Source organism: Odocoileus virginianus, unplaced genomic scaffold (assembly GCF_023699985.2).
Source record: "Odocoileus virginianus isolate 20LAN1187 ecotype Illinois unplaced genomic scaffold, Ovbor_1.2 Unplaced_Scaffold_5, whole genome shotgun sequence".
Classification (NCBI taxonomy): Eukaryota; Metazoa; Chordata; class Mammalia; order Artiodactyla; family Cervidae; genus Odocoileus; species Odocoileus virginianus.
The window spans coordinates 1,457,501-1,474,853 of NW_027224267.1; the positions used below are offsets into that span (position 1 = coordinate 1,457,501).

Below are 17,353 nucleotides of genomic sequence, written 5' to 3' on the forward strand. Positions count from 1 at the left end.
CAAAGACAAGTGGGAGGCATTTCAGGGACAAGGGGCTTCCGTTCAGCCGGGGTGCACCTCCAGGCCCTGCACCTCACTGGGCAAGCGGAGTGGGCTCCCGGGCCCCTCGGCTGGCCACTGGCGAGAAGTGAGGAGACCCGTGTGAGGACGTGGTGGCATCACTGCTCTGCAGGAGTCATGTCTGGGTACAGTGACCGAGACGGCCAGCGTCATGGCACCCTCCCCACAAAGTGCAGGGGCCCCTGGCCTGCCCCAGCCTCTGTGACACCACAGTTCTGGGGCCCTGGGTGTGTGTTTAGGGAAACGTTGACAAATAGCTTCGTAAGGCAAACGCCGATCGTACTCATTTAATCTTTGTTAAAAGCATCACAAATGATTTATTGATTTTTAAAAAGGAAAAATAAGAAAGAATTTATCGCATCTCTGTTATGTGCATATAGAAGTGTGGGCTCGATCCAGCTGAATGAGACGTTAGCGGTCCAAGCCCAGCCCGCTCTTCCCGGTGGCCCACGCGTACCTGAACGTCAAAGATGCAGGACCTCAAAACGTGCAACCAGATAAACCCAGACCTACGTGTCGATCTACACGGTTATGGGGATGGAACGTATTCGGTTATAGATGCCAACTTATTCCCAGGCTCTTGGGTCCGCACACCCAAAACGCTCTTCATAGAAATGATGACAGAAAATACGAGAACACAAATAGCTGAAGGGAAACCCTATCCCATCAGCGAGGGAATGCAGCTGTGGGTCAGGAGCTCGTGGCGGGTTGCCACCCACCGGCACTGCTGAGCTGCGCCCGGGGCACGCCCTGCTGACCTTGACCTGGGACGGGGCCAGCGCTGACAGGTGTCTGACCCGGGAACGAGGCTCACAGGCCGGGCGGGGGTGGACGGTAGGATGCGGGGCCCCCTAAGGGGTCTTGGAGAGGGCAGACAGGCTGGCGGCGGCAGATGCCCCGAGAACCCAGCCTCTCTCCACGGTGCCTCGCAACTCCTGGGCTTCCCCGAGGAGGGCCTGGAGGACGCTCTGCGGGGCCGCAGGGAGGGGATGGGGGACGCCCCTGCCACCCGCACCGTGACCTGCAGTGACCCCTTCTGAGCCGGTCTCAGACCCCATTTGTCACACGTGGGGCTGGACGCCAGGGTTCCCCCTCCCACCTGCGGGAGCTGCTCTGGGGGTGCGGATGACCCCTCGCAGGCTGAGTTTCTTTTCTGCGGAAGTGAGCTAAGGCTTCCCACTGCCCCGGGCTTCATCCTGGACTTCTCGCAGCCAGCGGGTCCTAGCCTGGGCTCTAGGGTGTCCCCACCTCTGGGGGGAGGCTCTGGCCACCCAAGAGCCCAGGGAGGGGGCGGGGCGGGGCCGCCGATTTCCAGTTTCAAGGCAAAAGGTGAAACCCCGCCCCCAGATTCTCCCCGCGTCCCTGATTCTAGGCATCCGTGAGGGAGGGGGTCGAACTGTGTGGGAAGCAGGGGCTGGCTCCTGGGGCACCTCCCGGCCCCGTGCTGTGTGTGACCCAGGGGCAGCCGCTCCCTCTCTGGGCCTCAGCGGCTCTGTCTTCAAGACAAGGCGGGCACTCCCTATCTGCCTTGCAGGCTCTGCCTTTCTAACCTCTCCGGGTTCCTGGGTTTCTGCGCGGCTCCCTCAGGCATAGAGGGCGCGCAAAACACTGGGCCTCTGTCTCGAGGCCGCTCCCGGGGCGGTAAGCCGCCCATGGAGGGCGGAGCTGGGGGGAGCTTTGCTTTTGGTGGGGGGTCCCCAGGAAAGAAGGCTGCGGGGGGGGGGCGGGGTGGAGGTGCATTTCTGGGCGTTCGGCAAACGGGGTTCCCAAGAATGGGGGCTACTGCCTGGCAATAAAAAGAGAACCACCTCTCCCCCCAGAAACAGCAAATGGCTACCTAGAGAGGTATTTACATCTTCTCTGCAGGTTAAAAAGAGGAAGGGGAGCCCGGAGGGAGGCCTGGAGGGTGGCGTGGGGGGGCCGCAGCAGGCTTTCCGGATTCTGGAGGGTGTGCACGACCCCCCGCAGAGGGACGGCCGTGTGAGCGGTGGGAGCTGCCTTCCTGGGGGTTCCGAGGAAGAAAGCAGGGCTCCGCGTTCCTCCGGGGGACAAGAGCCCACGGTGCAGGTGATGGGAGGAGGGAGGTGGGGGGATCTGCGCTTCTGAGAGTCCGGCAGGCTCACCCCCCTAGTCTCAGGGGGCCCGGCCTCGCCTTTGAGAAGTCAGGCCTCCTCGCCGGAGTGACAGGGTGTGGGCTGCGAGTTGGAGGCCGGGGCGGGGCGGGCTCGAGCTGGACAGGGCGGGGGCAGCTGTCGGCTGGCGTGGACGCGGCGGGAGGAGGAGGAGGCTTTCCCGAGGTCTCCGCGGGGGTGCGGGTCCCACCCCGAGCCGGGGGGCGGCGGTGTGGTCCTGGGCCCTCCGCGGGGGTATGACGCGGCGGAGAGGAGAGCGTTCTGGGCGCGGCCTCCTCCGCGGCCTCAGCTCACCAGGTAGCTGTGCATCTCCCGGGAGCTGACGCTCAGGACCACGCCCGAGTGATTCCCTGGAGGAGAGACCCGGTGTGAGCGCGCGGCCGGCCCAGCGGCGCGCGGGAGCGGTGCGTGCGGCCTCCGCCGACGTGCGAGGCATCCCGAGCTTCCTCCCGCCATCGTCGTGCGGGTCGTGCCTGGACGCGGGTGCAGAGGCGGTGGGGTGGGCGGGTGACTGAGGGCGCGTTTCCCGGTGCCGGCACAAGCAGTGGACCCAGGGGGCCTCGGGGTGAGGCCGCGCCCGCCACCCGCCCCCACCGCACCCACTGACCTGCAGGGGGGCCGGCCCCGGCATCGGCAGCAGGGGCAGGTAGGCGGGGCTCTGTACCCCCCGGGCAGGGGGCACTGCAGGGCGGCCCGGCGAGGCCCCGGGCGGCAGCGGGAGAGAGAAGGGCACAGGGACCGTCAGAAATGCAGGGGTCCGCCAGGGTCCCAGGTGGGGCCGCGTTCTGAGACCCCTGGGGAGCAGAGGCGTGACCGCTGGCTGCCTGGAGCCTCCACCCCCCGGGCGCATCGAGACGGAGCGGCGGAGAGGTTCCAGCCGGCCGTGGGGACCACGGGGTCGTGAGCTGGCCCGGGGCTTTGGGTCCAAGGTCAGCCATCTGTCCACTGGGCCGCCTGGGTGGGCGACGTCACCTCTTTGAACCTCACTTCTAGCCGTTTAAAAGGTGGGGACCGCGACTCCGCCTCCCACAGTCCCAGGGACACGGCAGATACGGGTTGAGGGGATAAAAGGGCAGAGATGACACTGCCCCCCCCCCCCAACCAGGTGGCAGCTTGCCGGCGTTTCCTCGGGCCCCACTGGGGACGTCACAACACCCCAGGGCCGGGGGTGCAGGGCAGGTGGGGTGCAGAGCGACTGTTAAAAGTCGTGGGGGCAGGGGCCCCAGGGTCTGGACTCCAGCCCCTTCCCCACCAGCTGTGTGGCCCTGGCCCCGGGCCAGTCCTGGTCTCAGCTCTGAAAAGGAGCGCCCCTGCTGGGCTGTGGAGGAAGCCATGCCTGCTGGAGCACTCAGCGCTCCTGTAGCCAGGAGCACTCAGCATTCGTGTGGCCTGGAGCACTCAGCGCTCACGCGGCCTGGAGCACTCAGCGCTCACGCGGCCTGGAGCACTCAGCGCTCACGTGGCCTGGAGCACTCAGCGCTCACGTGGCCTGGAGCACTCAGCGCTCACGTGGTCTGGAGCACTCTGTGCTCACGGCCGGGCGGGCAGCTCCAGTGCTCCGGCGGGACTCAGGGCTTCCGGGCCTCAGTCTCCCCACGGGTTGAGGAGGGAGTGGAGACGGGGCCTGCTGTCCCATCAGAGTGTGTGTACCCCCCAAAGATGGACAGATCGTGGTCACCTCAACCACAGAGTCAGAACCAAGGGCCAGCAGTGATGGCCAGGAGAGGTGGAGCAGCTGCCAGGCTGTCCCCTCCCTGGTCTCTGCTGCGCAGAGGCCGTGGGGGGCTCAGGGTGGACACTGCAGCGGGCTGAGCCGGCTGCGGCGTTATCACCAGCAGAAGCTTTGAGGTGGTGGGGCTCAGCCGGCGAACACCCGCTCATGAGAGGCCCCGAGAGAGAACTGGAGGTCAACACAGACCCCCACCCCCAGAAGAGGCCGCTGAGTGGGCGGCCACTCCATCTTCCCTGCTGGCCATGGGTGAGGGGCAATGGGGTCATGGAACAGAGATGCTGTGCAAACTGTAAAGGGCTGTGCACACGTTACGTCCATGTGCGCACGGCCCAGCGCCTCGTCCTCCCAGTGACGGGAGGGAAGCCGGGAGTGCGGAAGGAGTGACTGCTGAGAGGCCCCTGGGACCCCCCAGAACACAGCAGCTTCGCTGTGGAAGCCAGCTGTCTGCCCCACCCCTCGGGGGACTGTGGGGACGGGCGTCCAGGGTCCCGGTCCACAGGCAGCCCCAGGGGACTCCTGCCATCACCCGTCAGAAGGAGGGGACCCAGGGTAGGGCCCGCCCGGCCCGGGCCTGGTGGTGGAGGAGGGGTTCCCGGGGCAGGGGGTGTTGGGGGCGGGCGTTACCTAGAGTCTGCGGGTGGAGCTCGTCCTCCATGAGCTCCTCGCCCTGGATGGCGCTCTGCACGCCCTGGCTGTGGCTCACGGGGCTCGTCATTTCCTGCTCCTTCTCGTTGTGCATCTGGGCATACACGGTCCTGCCGGGGCGTTTCCTGCAAGGCAGCGGGCGGTGGGGGGGGAGATCAGGGCTCTGCCTGGGATGCCTGTCCCTGGAGGCCCCCAGCCCACCCCTCTGTGCAGTGCTCTGATTGCTCCTGGGTCTGCCTCCTGCGCCACCTCTGCACCAAGCCACCTCCTCCAGGAAGCCCTCCTGCACCACCTCTGGGCCAAGCCACCTCCTCCAGGAAGCCTTCCATCCTGTGAGCTCCCACAGCCCTGGGTTTGCCTCTGCCCTGGCAAGCACTGTCCGTCTGTCTTCCCCGAGGCGTGCTGCAGGGAGAGCCTGCTTCTTTGTCTCTTTCAGGTCCCTGTCACCCATCACCTCCGGGTTCTGATCATGTCAGCAGGTGTGTGTTTCCACAAGGCATGCGATGCTGACAGGCTCTGAGAGGTGTTTGCTGAGCCCTGCCCAGGTCCTGGGGCATCCTCTAGTGCCCGTCCCCTCCAGGGCAGAGGGAAAGGAGATGGAGGGCACAGCCCCCCTCTGTCTCAGCTGGGACCGGGCTCAGGGCTCTGGGTCATGCTCCTTCATGTGCGACGCCCACTTGGTTGGAGCAAAATTCCAGAGGGCACATGGTTTCACTTTACAGATGAGGAAACTGAGGCTAAGTGGGAGGGTGGGCTTCCTCGGAGCCACCATCAGCAGTTTGCCGACAGGGGCAGTTCTCTGGAAATACTGAGATGGCGGGATGCACATTCAGGCCCCCGGGGTGGGCTGGGTCATGACGCGCCCCAGGGGCCTAGAGCACTCGGTGGCTGAGAGCCTCTGAGACTTAGGAGTTGCTTGTTACGCAGGCAGGCCCAGCCCAGGCTGACGGCTGCACCAGCCGGGAAACCCCAGCTCTCCACAAAGCTAAAGCCTCCGGACAAACGGGGCATTTCTCTCCATATTCTCTGATGGCCAGTCTTCTAGCTGGGCACACTCACTCCCAGAACTGTGCTCTGCCCACGGTTTCCATGGTAACCGCCCTCCCAAAATTAATTCACTAGGTGAGCCCAGCAGTCACACCTGCCTGCCTCTTCTTCTCCTCTTTTCTCCGCCTCCCTCCTCATTAGGCCCCTTTTACAGATGAGGAAACTGAGGCCCACAGGGAGGGGAAGAGAGTGGCTGGAGCCGCAGAGCTGGTCAGCAGCAGGCTGGATGGCAAGCTGGTCTGGGAGGCTGACCCAGCCCTGCTGCCGTCTGGGCTGTCCTGCAGGTTGGGAAGGGGAGTTGCCCAGCGTGAGTGGTCCTGGAGGACAGAGACCCAGCAGAGTCCCAGGCTGCAGGAGGGACCCTCGGCCTCCAAGGAGCAGGAGCCGGAGGCTCAGGGTGTCTCCAGACTGTTCCCAACGGTGACCCTGAGCAGGGAGACCCCGAGGCCACTGGAGCCGAACCAGCAGGATGGGGTGAGACGCGGGGCTCGGATCTCACAGCTGCATTTGGAGAGCATAAGCCTGGCGACTCTCTTTGGCCTTTGTGTCCATCCCCGGGCCCTGTATCCGGGTCAGATCAGATTCTCCAGCGCCTCCAAGTGTGCCCATGAATAATCCTGGCACTGCGGGCTTACTAAACCCATTTACAGATGAGGCTCAAGGGCAGAGGGGAGGAGGCTCCACAGCCCCTCTGATGACCACACGCTGAGCTTGCCACCCACCCAGCCTCATCCCGAGCCCTGCCTGCTCCACCCTGGGTGTCACCACCCCACCCTGACTCCTCCCCGAATGAAGCTGGAGCCCCCCTCACCGGGGGGCGCCTGACACAGGGCAGCTCTGGCTCAAGCTTGTGGAGGGAGGGGTGGGTGAGCACTCGGGGGAACGTGGGTGGTGGAGGGCACGGCCTGGGGTCAGATCCTCACTCCTCAGCTGTGTGGCCCTGGGACAGTCACTTAACCTCTCTGAGCCTGGGTTTCCTAATCTGTAAAATGGGTGCGTGGAGCAGAGGGTCGGGTCGGGTGGAAGGCACTCCCTGGCTTGTGAGTGGCCAGCTGCCCTCGGGGACCGAGATAACTCAGGACCAGCGTGTGGGTCCAGGCAAGGCCCCCTCCCTGTCCCGCGGCCCATTGAGGGCACAGTCCCAGCCCTCTGTGGCCCTTGGGCCCCACCCACATGCCCGGGGAGCCCAGGGAGGTCAGGCCTTGCCTTTTGAACTTGTACAGGATGAAGGCCCCGACCGCAAAGAGCCCGCTGACGAAGAGGATTGCCACCGCCCAGTAGCCGCCTCCGCCTCCCAGGCTCGGGGAATCTGTGGGCAAAACAGTCTGTGAGCGCTCAGAGTGGGCAGCGGCCACCCCCGGAACCTGGGACCCCACTGTGTAAATCCCGGCCCTGGTCCTTCCCCCCTAGAAAGTGGACGCAGCCCCGTCCAGACCGGTGCTGGCATGGACACGTGTCTTCATGGAGCAGAAAGCCGCCCTTCGGCTCCTGCCAAGATTCTTGCCCCAGAGCGGGGAGGACGGTCCATGGTGGGCGTGGGGGGCAGAGTGCATCTGAGACCCTGCATGTGCGCTCAGTCGCGTCCGACTCTGTGACCCCATGGAGCCCGCCAGGCTCCTCTGTCCAAAGGATTCTCCAGGCAAGAATACTGGAGTGGGTTGCCATGCCCTCCTCCAGGGGACCTTCCTGACTCAGGGATCGAACCCAGGTCTCTTATGCCTCCTGCTCTGGCAGGCGGGTTCATTACCACTGGCACCGCCTGGGAAGCCCAATCTGAGACCCTAAATGACATAAATTAAAGCAAGAGCTCCGTGTGTGTCCACGGGGAAGGGCAGCAAGGCTGACCAGGATTTACCTGACGACCACCGGGCCAGGAGGGACATATGGTCAGCAGAGGGGCCCCTCTGCCCCCAGTGTACACAGTAGCCAGCGTCGTCTGAGGGGCCTGGACGCCCGCCCACCCCACCTTGCAGAGGCGAGCCCGGTCAGGGCCCTCACCTGCGTCCACGTCCCTCATGGCCACCACGACCCGGACCCCGCCACGCAGGAGGAAGCTGATCTTCTGTGCATTCAGCACCTGCTGGATGGCCGTGAGCCTCTGAAAGCACAGAGCGGGGAAGACGGAGGGAGTCTTCAGGGTCCCAGCAGGGGGAGTGGGAGAGCTGGGCAGAGGTCCGCCCTGACCCTCTGGGGTCAGGGGGCTGGGGGAGGGCCCCTGCGCCTCTCCGGGCCTCAGTCACCCCATCTGTAAAATGGGACTGCTAGCCACCAACCAACTCTTACCAAGAACCTCTGATGGGACACAAGTGATCCAAGTGTGGCCCTGCACTCAGAGAGCTCTGGTTTTAGCTGGCACCATGGAGTGTGGTAATCTAGGGATGTCCAGGAGGCCCCCGACCCCAGAAGTAATCAGGGGAAGCTTCTCGGAGGTGGAAGACCAAGAAGAGGACAAGACAGGGACAGGGCAGGTGACCCAGGCAGGCGAGCATCCCCGCCCTGAGGCAGAGAGCTCCCAGGGGTGGTACTGCAGGATCGTGGGGTGGAGGAGGGCTAGTGGGCCTCTGGGGCACCCTATTGGTTTGGGAATTCAGAAGCGGGGAGTTTCTGGGGTTCAGAAGGGAGTCAGCCAGCCCACACGGGTGTCAGGGGTCACCCGTCTGCACAGGTGGTGCAGAGGTGCTGGGGAAGGAGGCCCCCAGGGATGGGGGTCCCGTGGCTCTGCTCCCGGGGCCTCTGGGCGGGGGGCATTCCCTGGGGACTCTGGCTGAGCCTCCCTGGGCAGCGTTTTTGCATCTGGGACTCAGTTTCTGTTCACAGAATGAGGGTGCTGGGCTGGCCTGTTGCTTACACAGTTCCCCGTCTGGAGGATGTGGGAGGCACCTGCTTCTGCCCTTGAACTGAGAACAGAAAGGTGCAACACAGGAATGGCTGCCAGGGGCTGGAGGGGGGCAGGGCTGACTGCTGGTGGGGGCCGGGTTTCCTCTGGGACGATGAAAAGACTCCTTTGGGAGGGCTTAAATGGCGGTAGTGGTCGCATGGCTGTGAATATACTAAAAACCACTGACTGGTACACGTTACAAAAGTAAACGTTATCTCAAAACAAAAGAAGAATCAGAACCACAGCCAAGCTCTTGACTAGTCGTGGACACCGATGCCCACGCAGATGTTCTGGAGAGAGTGGCCAGCGCTGAGGCGGGGCGGCAGCACAGTCCGCAGGACCCCTGTGGGTGGGTGGTGGCACCCGTTTTACAGACGAGGTTGGTCATCACTTCCCTTCCAAGGAGCAAGCGTCTTTTAGTTTCATGGCTGCAGTCACCATCCGCAGTGATTTTGGAGCCCCCCCCCAATAAAATCTGCCGATGTTTCCACTGTCTCCCCATCTATTTCCCATGAGGTGATGGGACCAGATGCCATAATCTTAGTTTTCTGAATGTTGAGCTTTAAGCCAACTTTTTCACTCTCCTCTTTCACTTTCATTAAGAGGCTCTTTAGTTCTTCTTCACTTTCTGCCATATGGGTGGTGTCATCTGCATATCTGAGTTTATTGATATTTCTCCTGGTAATTTTGATTCTAGCTTGTGCTTCATTCAGCCCAGCGTTTCTCATGATGTACTCTGCATATAAGTTAAATAAGCAGGGTGATGATATACAGCCTTGATGTACTCCTTTCCCGGTTTGGAACCAGTCTGTTGTTCCATGTCCAGTTCTAACTGTTGCTTCCTGACCTGCATACAGGTTTCTCAGGAGGGAAATGGGGGGAGTACCTCGCGGTTTATGTTGAGCACTCACGACAGTGGGGGGCGTACCCCCCACCTCCTTTCCTTCCAACCCTCCCTCTGCAGTGCCCCCAGTGGGTGCAGCCTCCAAGCCTGGTGCTGGCAGCCGGGACCCCTGCGGCCTTCCCTAACCTTCACCCAGCCTCTACTCTCAGAGCCTCATCTGAGAAACGGGTCAATGATTTTCAACTGGCTGCTGACTAACCTCCAGAGACACCCATCATCAGCGCTGAAGCTGGGCTGGGAGCCCCGGGTTCAGCCGTGGCTGCCCTCGGGCTGGGCTGCGGGTCGGGCCGGCACCGTCTCGGGTCCACCTGGAGGCCGCCCAGGCGTGCCTCGAGCGTGGCTCCGCAGCCAGGGTGGGGGTGGGGCACGGAGCCCGCGCTGTGCTTCCTGGCAGGGGTCTCACTGAGCCTCGCTTCCCTCGTCTGTAAAATGGGCTCCACCACCCACCCACAGGGGTCCTGCGGACTGTGCTGCCGCCCCGCCTCAGCGCTGGCCACTCTCTCCAGAACGTCTGCGTGGGCATCAGTGTCCACGACTAGTCAAGAGCTCGGCTGTGGTTCTGATTCTTCTTTTGTTTTGAGATAACGTTTACTTTTGTAAAGTGTACCAGCCAGTGGTTTTTAGTATATTCACAGCCATGCGATCGCTATTACCATTTAACTTCTCCCAAAGAAACCTTTTCATTGTCCCAGAGGAAACCCCGCCCCCACCAGCAGTCACCTCCCTCACCCCCCCAGACCCTGGCAACCACTCCTGTGTTGTCTCTCTGGATTGGCCGATTTGGACATTTCATATAAATGGAATCGCCCAATCAGTGGCTTTTTGTGACCATCTTCTTTCACTTTGCAGCATGCTTCTAAGGTTCACCCACGTTGCAGCCTGGACCAGAATGTCACTCCTGTTCATGGCTGAGTAATATTCTGCTGTGTGTATGAACCACCTTCTCCTCACCCAGTCATCTGCGGGTGGACATTTGGGTTGTCTCCACTTTAGGGTTATGGAAACCCATGCATGTGGGTAGACACACATCTTCAGTTCTCTTTGGTTCATCCCCGGGGTTGAAGCTGCTGTGTTATATGGTAACTTTGTGCTTGAAGATCTGCCAGACAGTTTGTCTGGCGGCTGCAGCATTTTCCGTTCCATCTCAGCAGTGAACAAGGGGGCAAGTTTCTCCACGTCCTCGTCCACACTCAGCACTGTCCGCTTGTTGTGGAATTGCAGCTGCCCTGGAAGGCGTGAAGGGCTTCCCGCTCACCTTTCAGTCCCAATCCTAGGTGGATGTCCTGAAACCAGGTCCCAGCGTCCCCTGGATGGTGCTCACCCCTCGAGTGAGGCTGGGGTGGTGCGGCCAGGTCCAGCCAAAGAAACGGGAGTGAAATTGGCACGTGCCCCTTGGGGGGCTGGTGCAGCCAGGTGCCCCCCACTCCTCCACCACCGTGACCCTGGGGTAGCCACAGGGGGGAGGAGGGACAGTGATCGGTGAGAGATAAGCCTTTCCGTGATGAAGAGTGACTAAGGTCCCCGTGCTTGTTGCGTATCACCATCAGACCGTACGCCGTGCGGTGGGGACCGGGCCTCCGGCCCCCGGCCCCCGACCCCTGACCCAGCAGCTGTGGGAGGTACCTTGTCACTGGTGAGGCTCCTCTTCCTCGTGGGCCTGGGAGGGGGCAGGAGCACGTGCAGGTCGGCCAAGGTGGGCAGCCCTGGCTTCACCACCGTCACCATCAGCTCCTCGGGGATGCTGGTCTCCTGCGGGGACACAGAGCCGCTCTGATGCGCCGCGTGCCTCCTCTGTCCCCTGCTGTGCTGCAGGGCCGCCGGGATGACACCCCCCCCCCTTCGTGACCTGTCCGAGTCTTGGCCGTTCTAGATCCTGGCCCGGCACGGCATGGCCCCCGCATCCTCTGGCTCCATTGTCCACCTCCCGCATCCCTACCCTTCTGGTACCTCGGCCTTCTGCCCCCACCACGGCCTCCGCTTCCCAGGGCTGCCCCCTTCAGCTCAATTCTCCCACCGCCGCCAGGTGAGCAGGCCCCTCCCTCGCTTACTGTCCTCCTAGGTGTCAGGGCTCCTGACCACGCAGCTTCCTCCACCCACAAAACTCTGCTTCCTGGAAGTCCCACTCCACGCACATTCATCTAGCAAACTCCTATTCACCCTTCAGCGCCCAGGACAATACTACCCAAATTCTTTACAGGACAAAGGGAGGCATGGCCGTGGTGAGCGTCAGCGTGGGACAGCTGTGGATGACTCCAGGGGGCTGGGGTTTCTCCCCTGGGGAGTCAGGGGCCTCGAGTGCCCTGTGCCCACCCTGCCTCTGCCTTCCGTGAGCTCCCTGATGGTACCCATCGCAGAGACTTGTCCGTCTCCCGTATCCAGCAGTGAGTAAATGAGAATCATTTTAGAGAGATTCTGGACCGTCGGAGGAGGGCAGATGCATCTCGCGCAAACAGCTGGTGCTCACTAGATGTGCATGGAGCATGCAGCCTGCCCCTCTCCCATAAGATGACGCTCCGACCCCGTGTTCCCCAGGGCCAGGTGAAAGGATCCTAAGTGGCTTCCAAGCACCGTTGTCGGCGGACCCAGAGGACAGACAATTAGGACACAGGGCAGCCTGCCCACTCCCACCCCCATCCCCTGCCCTGAGGACTCCAGCCCCCGCCCCCCACTTCCCCGGAGGTACCCACAACCCATAAGGGGGGCGGCTCTGCCACGGGTGAGCCAGGTACCTTGGAGAGGAGCCGGGACACCACGAGGCCGACGTCTTCCCTCCACTCGGGGGTGTTGGGGTTGTGAGCGTCCAGGTCCTTGGAAAACTGCAGAGGCACCACTTCAAACTGATCTGGAAAGAGGCGGAGATGGGAGAGTGTCGCCTGCCCTGGTCCCTTCACAGCCGGTGGCGACACCTCCTGAATGGCCCACGGCGGGTCCTGGGGGTGGATCCTGCAGCCCACCTGCAGAAAACAAGATTTCCCCCTCCACGCCGTCTGTGTGCCAGCAGCTGTCCCGGCGGGGCCCACTACACTGCTGCCATTTAATAATAATAATAACAAAGGTGACAACGATGAGGACCGCGGAGCTGACCTGGGAGGGAGAGCCAAGCCTGCTCTGTGACTTCCCCATCAACCCTCGAGGACAGACAAGCTTGGTCTTCTGTCTCCCAGGGATCCATGAAGTTTGACCGGGCTGTCCCCCCACCAGAATAAGAGTCCCTGGAGAGCAGAGTCCACCCCCTCCCCCCGCCTTCTCGTTCTCTCAAATTCCCCAGGGTCCTTGACTCAGACACCTCTTCTAAACCAACAAGCAGCAGGTGGTGAAAAAAAAAAAAAACCCAGCCCTGGGAGCCTCAGAGTGAACCGCCCTCTCTCCATTTAGCTCCCGAGCCTTGGATTCTTCGTTTGTAAAGTGGGAGGGGGCTCTGCCAAGGTGAGCAGTCAAAGGGACAAGTGCCTTGTGAACATGCAGGGTGGGTGGAGGTGAGTGTTGCAAGGTTCTAGGCTCGGGGTGTGGTGCTCACGGGCTCGGGAGTGAGCAATGGCCGAGGGCTGTCCCCTGAATACTTAAGTGATGGCTGCTGTCCACGGCAGATGCTGTTCTTAGAGCAAAATGAGGTTTTTATTGGGCTGATAAAGAGGGGAACGTGGCTCTGGGTGGTGGGACGCTTCCATTCTGAGGACTAATTTTCGGTTGTGACTGTCTCTTGGGGCCAAGGCTCAGACCACCCTCCCGGGGCGGGGGAACAGATAAATGGGACACAGATTCAGAGCAGGACTCCCAACAAAGTCCAGATCCCATGTCCTCTTTCAGACATAATCACGTGAGAGTCCTCAGATGCCAGGATGCTGAGCACAGGTGCCTGTGGGGGGCGAGGGGAGGGAGACCTGGTGGCCAATCCCAGCCCTGCCCCCCGATGCGTGACTCGCCACGCCCCTCAGCTGCATCCTCACTTGTGTCATGTGGGGCCCGTGAGTGCCCTGTGCACGGGAGGCATCAGTGTTTATTTTACAGATGGGAAAACCGAGGCCAGGGAGTCTGGAGGTGTTGGAGCCGTGCTGGGCCATCCCTCCATCCAGCCGGGGCCGCCCCGGGGTGACCGGCGCCTCGGTGGGTACCCCCCCACCGGCCTGACCCTGAGCTCCTGGGAAGGAGAAGCCGTGCTGCCTGCCGCAGTGGGGGAGAGGGCGCTCACCCAGCACGCGAACCACCTTGGAGTCCTGCAGCACGGAGGTCCCGCAGGCGGCCTGCACCGTCACCCGCACGTCCCCTGGCTCCCCAAACCGCGTCGTCACAGAGTTCTCCAGGGACAGGCGGGGCTGTGGGCACAAGCGGGGATCAGGACCAGGCCGGAGAGCTGGCCCCACGGGAGCCCTGCTGAGAGCACCTGGGGGGCGTGGGCAGGTATCCCCCACTCCAGAGACGCCTGGACCCGAGAGCTCCGCAGCTCAGACACGAGTCTCCCAGGGCCCCCTGCCCTCCAGAGGTGCCGAGACGCCCTGTGCCGAAGGCCCAGAGTGGCTGCTAGGCTGGGGGTCCCTGTCACCTTCCTGACCCACCCCAAGCTCAGCTGGGCTGTAGCACCTTCATGCTTGGCCCCAGGGCCCATGGGGTGGGGCGCCCACATCGATCATGGGGTCTGCACTATGACCTCAGGCCTTGCAGATGGGGAGACAGAGGCTCCGGGAGGCACAGTGACTCTCCAAGAGCTCAGCTAGAAGTGGCTGACTTGCCGCTCGAACCCGGAGCTTGAGCACCATCCTCACCCATCCCCATGCCCCGGAACCACAGTCCTGAGCCTGAGCCCCTCCCAGGCTGGGCCCTCAGCTGCTGTCTGCTGAATGAAGGAAGGATCCCCTTTGGATCTTGGGGCCCCTTCCCCCAGGCTAAGGGGGGCAGCCTCGTCCACAAAGGTCCTCAGGACCTCCCATCAGGCATCTGTCCTCGGCTCCCCACAGCTCGCAGGACACAACCCATGACCCTGGGTGATGCTTCTCAGGTCGGGCTTAGCCCAGGGACCCCCTCCTCCATGAAGCCCTCACTGATAACCTCCACGCTCAAACTAGAAATGACCTGATCTGTGCTGGAGCTCCCAGACACATCACCTGTCCGCCTCCTGTGACACTTGTCACACCCTAACTCAGGTCACCTACTCTGTTCACACATCTTCCCCAGGAAAAAGCATGGTCTTGTCTGATCCGATTCATCACGTGTCCACCACGCTCAGACACAGCTGTACCCCGAACAGATGGTCAGGGTGGAGGGAGGGTTGGGGTGCGCCCGCCTCGCCTCCATGGTGTCACATGCTCCGTCCTACCCAGTACGGAGGGTGGGATCTGCCCCACACCACCGCAGACGGGAGCCTGTGGGGAGCAGGGGCCTGCGTACCTGCAGGCTGTGGCCGATCCACCAGTAGAAGACGGTGAGGTTGGGGTTCAGGGGCAGCAGCACGGCTGTGAGGTTCACCTCCTGGCTGACGCCGAACCACCACCATCATCACCACCATCATCACCATCATCACCACCATTATTACCATCACCACTACCACCGTCATCACCATCACAATCATCACTGTCACCACCATCATCAGCTCTATCATCACCATTATCACCATCAAATCACAGTCAATACCATGATCATCAATACCATTGCCACCATTCCCATCACCAACATCACCACCACCATTATCATCATCAGCTCCATCATCTCCATCATTGCCACCACCATATCATCACCATCACCACCATCACCATCATCACTATCACCACCATCACCACCAAATCACAGTCAATACCATGACCATCAATACCATCACCACCATCATCACCACCATTATTACCATCACCATCACCACTACCATCACCATCACCACCATCACCATAATCGTCACCATTATCACCATCACCATCACCACTACCATCATCATCACTGCCATCACCATAACCACCATCACCATCAATCAACACCATGACCATCATCAATACCATCCCCACCATCATCACCATCACCATCATCATCAGCTCTATAATCACCACCATGATCACCACCATCATCACTATCACCACCATCATCACCATCACCATCATCACCATCATCACCTCTATCATCAGCTCCATCATCACCACCATTATCATCTTCACCTCATCACCACCACCACCATCATCATCTCTATCATGACCATCATCACCACCACCATCATCACCACCAACCCCACTGTTGCACAGACCACTGATGGTGTGGACTCAAGCCCAGTCTGCCTGCCTCCCTGAATGGGTTCCCTGTGCTTCCCCAAGGACCAGGTCTCTCTGTCACGGGGAGTCACCCTTGGCCTCGAAGGGGTGATGGACTTACAGTTGACTTGGACAAACAGCACTGCCTCGTCATGCCCCGCCATGTTCTCCGCCCTGACGGACACACGGTAGACACCAGGGCTCTCGTAGCGGTGCCGGATGGGCTCCCCGGTCAATGTGAGGTTCACATACATGGCCTTGAAGCCGTCCCCCAGGTCCACCTGGTACTTGGTGGTCAGGACATCACCCTGTAAGACACACCAGGGGACCACTTAGGACCTGGCCACAGAGCTGGGGGCCAGCCATGGGCCATTCACCAGCTCACTCACCTATTCGTTCACCCACTCATTCATTCATTCCCTCACTCCTTTCTTTCCTCAAAGCAAGCTCCCTGGGGACTCCAGGGAACCAGGTCTGTTCTATCCTTGCCCCACCACCCCGCCCCAGCCTGGAGGGCAGGGCTGAGACCAATAGGAGAGGATGGAAGTAGTAGCCAGGGCCAGGTTTGCATTTCAGGAAGATGACCCAACGGCTGGGAGGAGAGGAGTCAGCACGGATGAGCTCAGGGAGGCCTGCACCGGGGACCAGGGGGGCAGCAAGAGGCCTCACACCCGCTGGATGGTTTGAGTAACAGGGGGATGTGCACGCATGAAAACTCTCAGCCTCCTAGGAAATTAAAACACTGTTTTCCCCTCTGATGCTGCGATTCCTGCATTTTCTTCATCTCCTCACTCTACGCGGTGCGGGAGTGATGCTCGGGTGCATGGGCTCTATGCAGGGAGGGGGGTCCCACGACTGTCACCCGTTTTCAGCATCTCCTCACCCACACGAGCCATCTAATCACCTGTATAATCCCCACCACGAATATCGCCCTTCCAATAACTGTGTTTTCCTCATGGAGTCTTGGGAAAGGAAATTGAGGAAGCAAACAGGAACGTTTTCAACTTCGTGGCAAGAATGAGTTCTTCAATTACTGCACGTTCTCTCTCCCCATCATCTCCCTATCATATCTTCCTGCCAACCCTCTGCCTGCTGGGGGAACACCCAGGAAACCATGTCCTAGAGGTCAGGAATGAAACATGACCATCATTAACCGTTTAGCAATCCTCTTGGTTTACACCTGCCAAACCTTAGAACTTGACAGAGTACTTTTATATAAATTATGTTCATTCACCTTTCTTCACAAATACAATGTAAAAGGTGGGATCATTCCCAGTCCCTCCCCCATCCATACCCACTCGGAACTTCAGAACGTGACCTTATTTGGAAACAGGGTCTTTGCAGATGTAATTAGTTAACTTGAGGTCACACTGAATTAGAACAGGATCTCTAAGTTCAATGGCTGGGTCTTTAGCAGAAAGAGGAGGGGCTCTGAGACACAGAAAGGAAGCCAGGTGAAGACAGAGGCTGGACCAGGGATGCCCGGAGCCCCCAGAAGCTGAGAGACAAGGGAGGACCCTCCTTCCGGGGGAGCACAGCCCTGCTGACACTTTGACTTTGGACTTCCAGCCTCCAGAACTCTTGAGAGGAAACATCTCTGTTATTTCAAGGCACCCAGTTTGTGGCCACTGTCGTGATGGCCTCGGGGACTTTACACAAGTATGTTCTATGATCCCCTTTTATAGATTGAAGGACTGAGGCTCTGTGAGTCCAGAACCCACAGGCTGGCTT

General features: G+C 60.8%; 1 protein-coding gene across 1 annotated transcript in view; it reads right to left on the bottom strand.

Annotated features, from left to right (window-relative positions):
- Nucleotides 1–353: 353 nt before the first annotated feature.
- The window catches only part of SORCS2 (sortilin related VPS10 domain containing receptor 2), a 487,624-nt gene continuing 470,624 nt past the window's right edge, over nt 354–17,353 (bottom strand). The window contains exons 19-28 of the mRNA XM_070462422.1: nt 15,689–15,930; nt 15,128–15,605; nt 14,781–14,879; nt 13,588–13,711; nt 12,128–12,240; nt 11,022–11,147; nt 7,615–7,714; nt 6,823–6,925; nt 4,549–4,694; nt 354–2,542 (exon numbers count right to left, since the gene is read on the bottom strand). Of these exons, the coding sequence (XP_070318523.1) occupies nt 2,478–2,542; nt 4,549–4,694; nt 6,823–6,925; nt 7,615–7,714; nt 11,022–11,147; nt 12,128–12,240; nt 13,588–13,711; nt 14,781–14,879; nt 15,128–15,605; nt 15,689–15,930 (1,596 nt within the window). The 3' untranslated portion in view covers nt 354–2,477. The remainder of the gene's footprint in view (nt 2,543–4,548; nt 4,695–6,822; nt 6,926–7,614; nt 7,715–11,021; nt 11,148–12,127; nt 12,241–13,587; nt 13,712–14,780; nt 14,880–15,127; nt 15,606–15,688; nt 15,931–17,353) is intronic.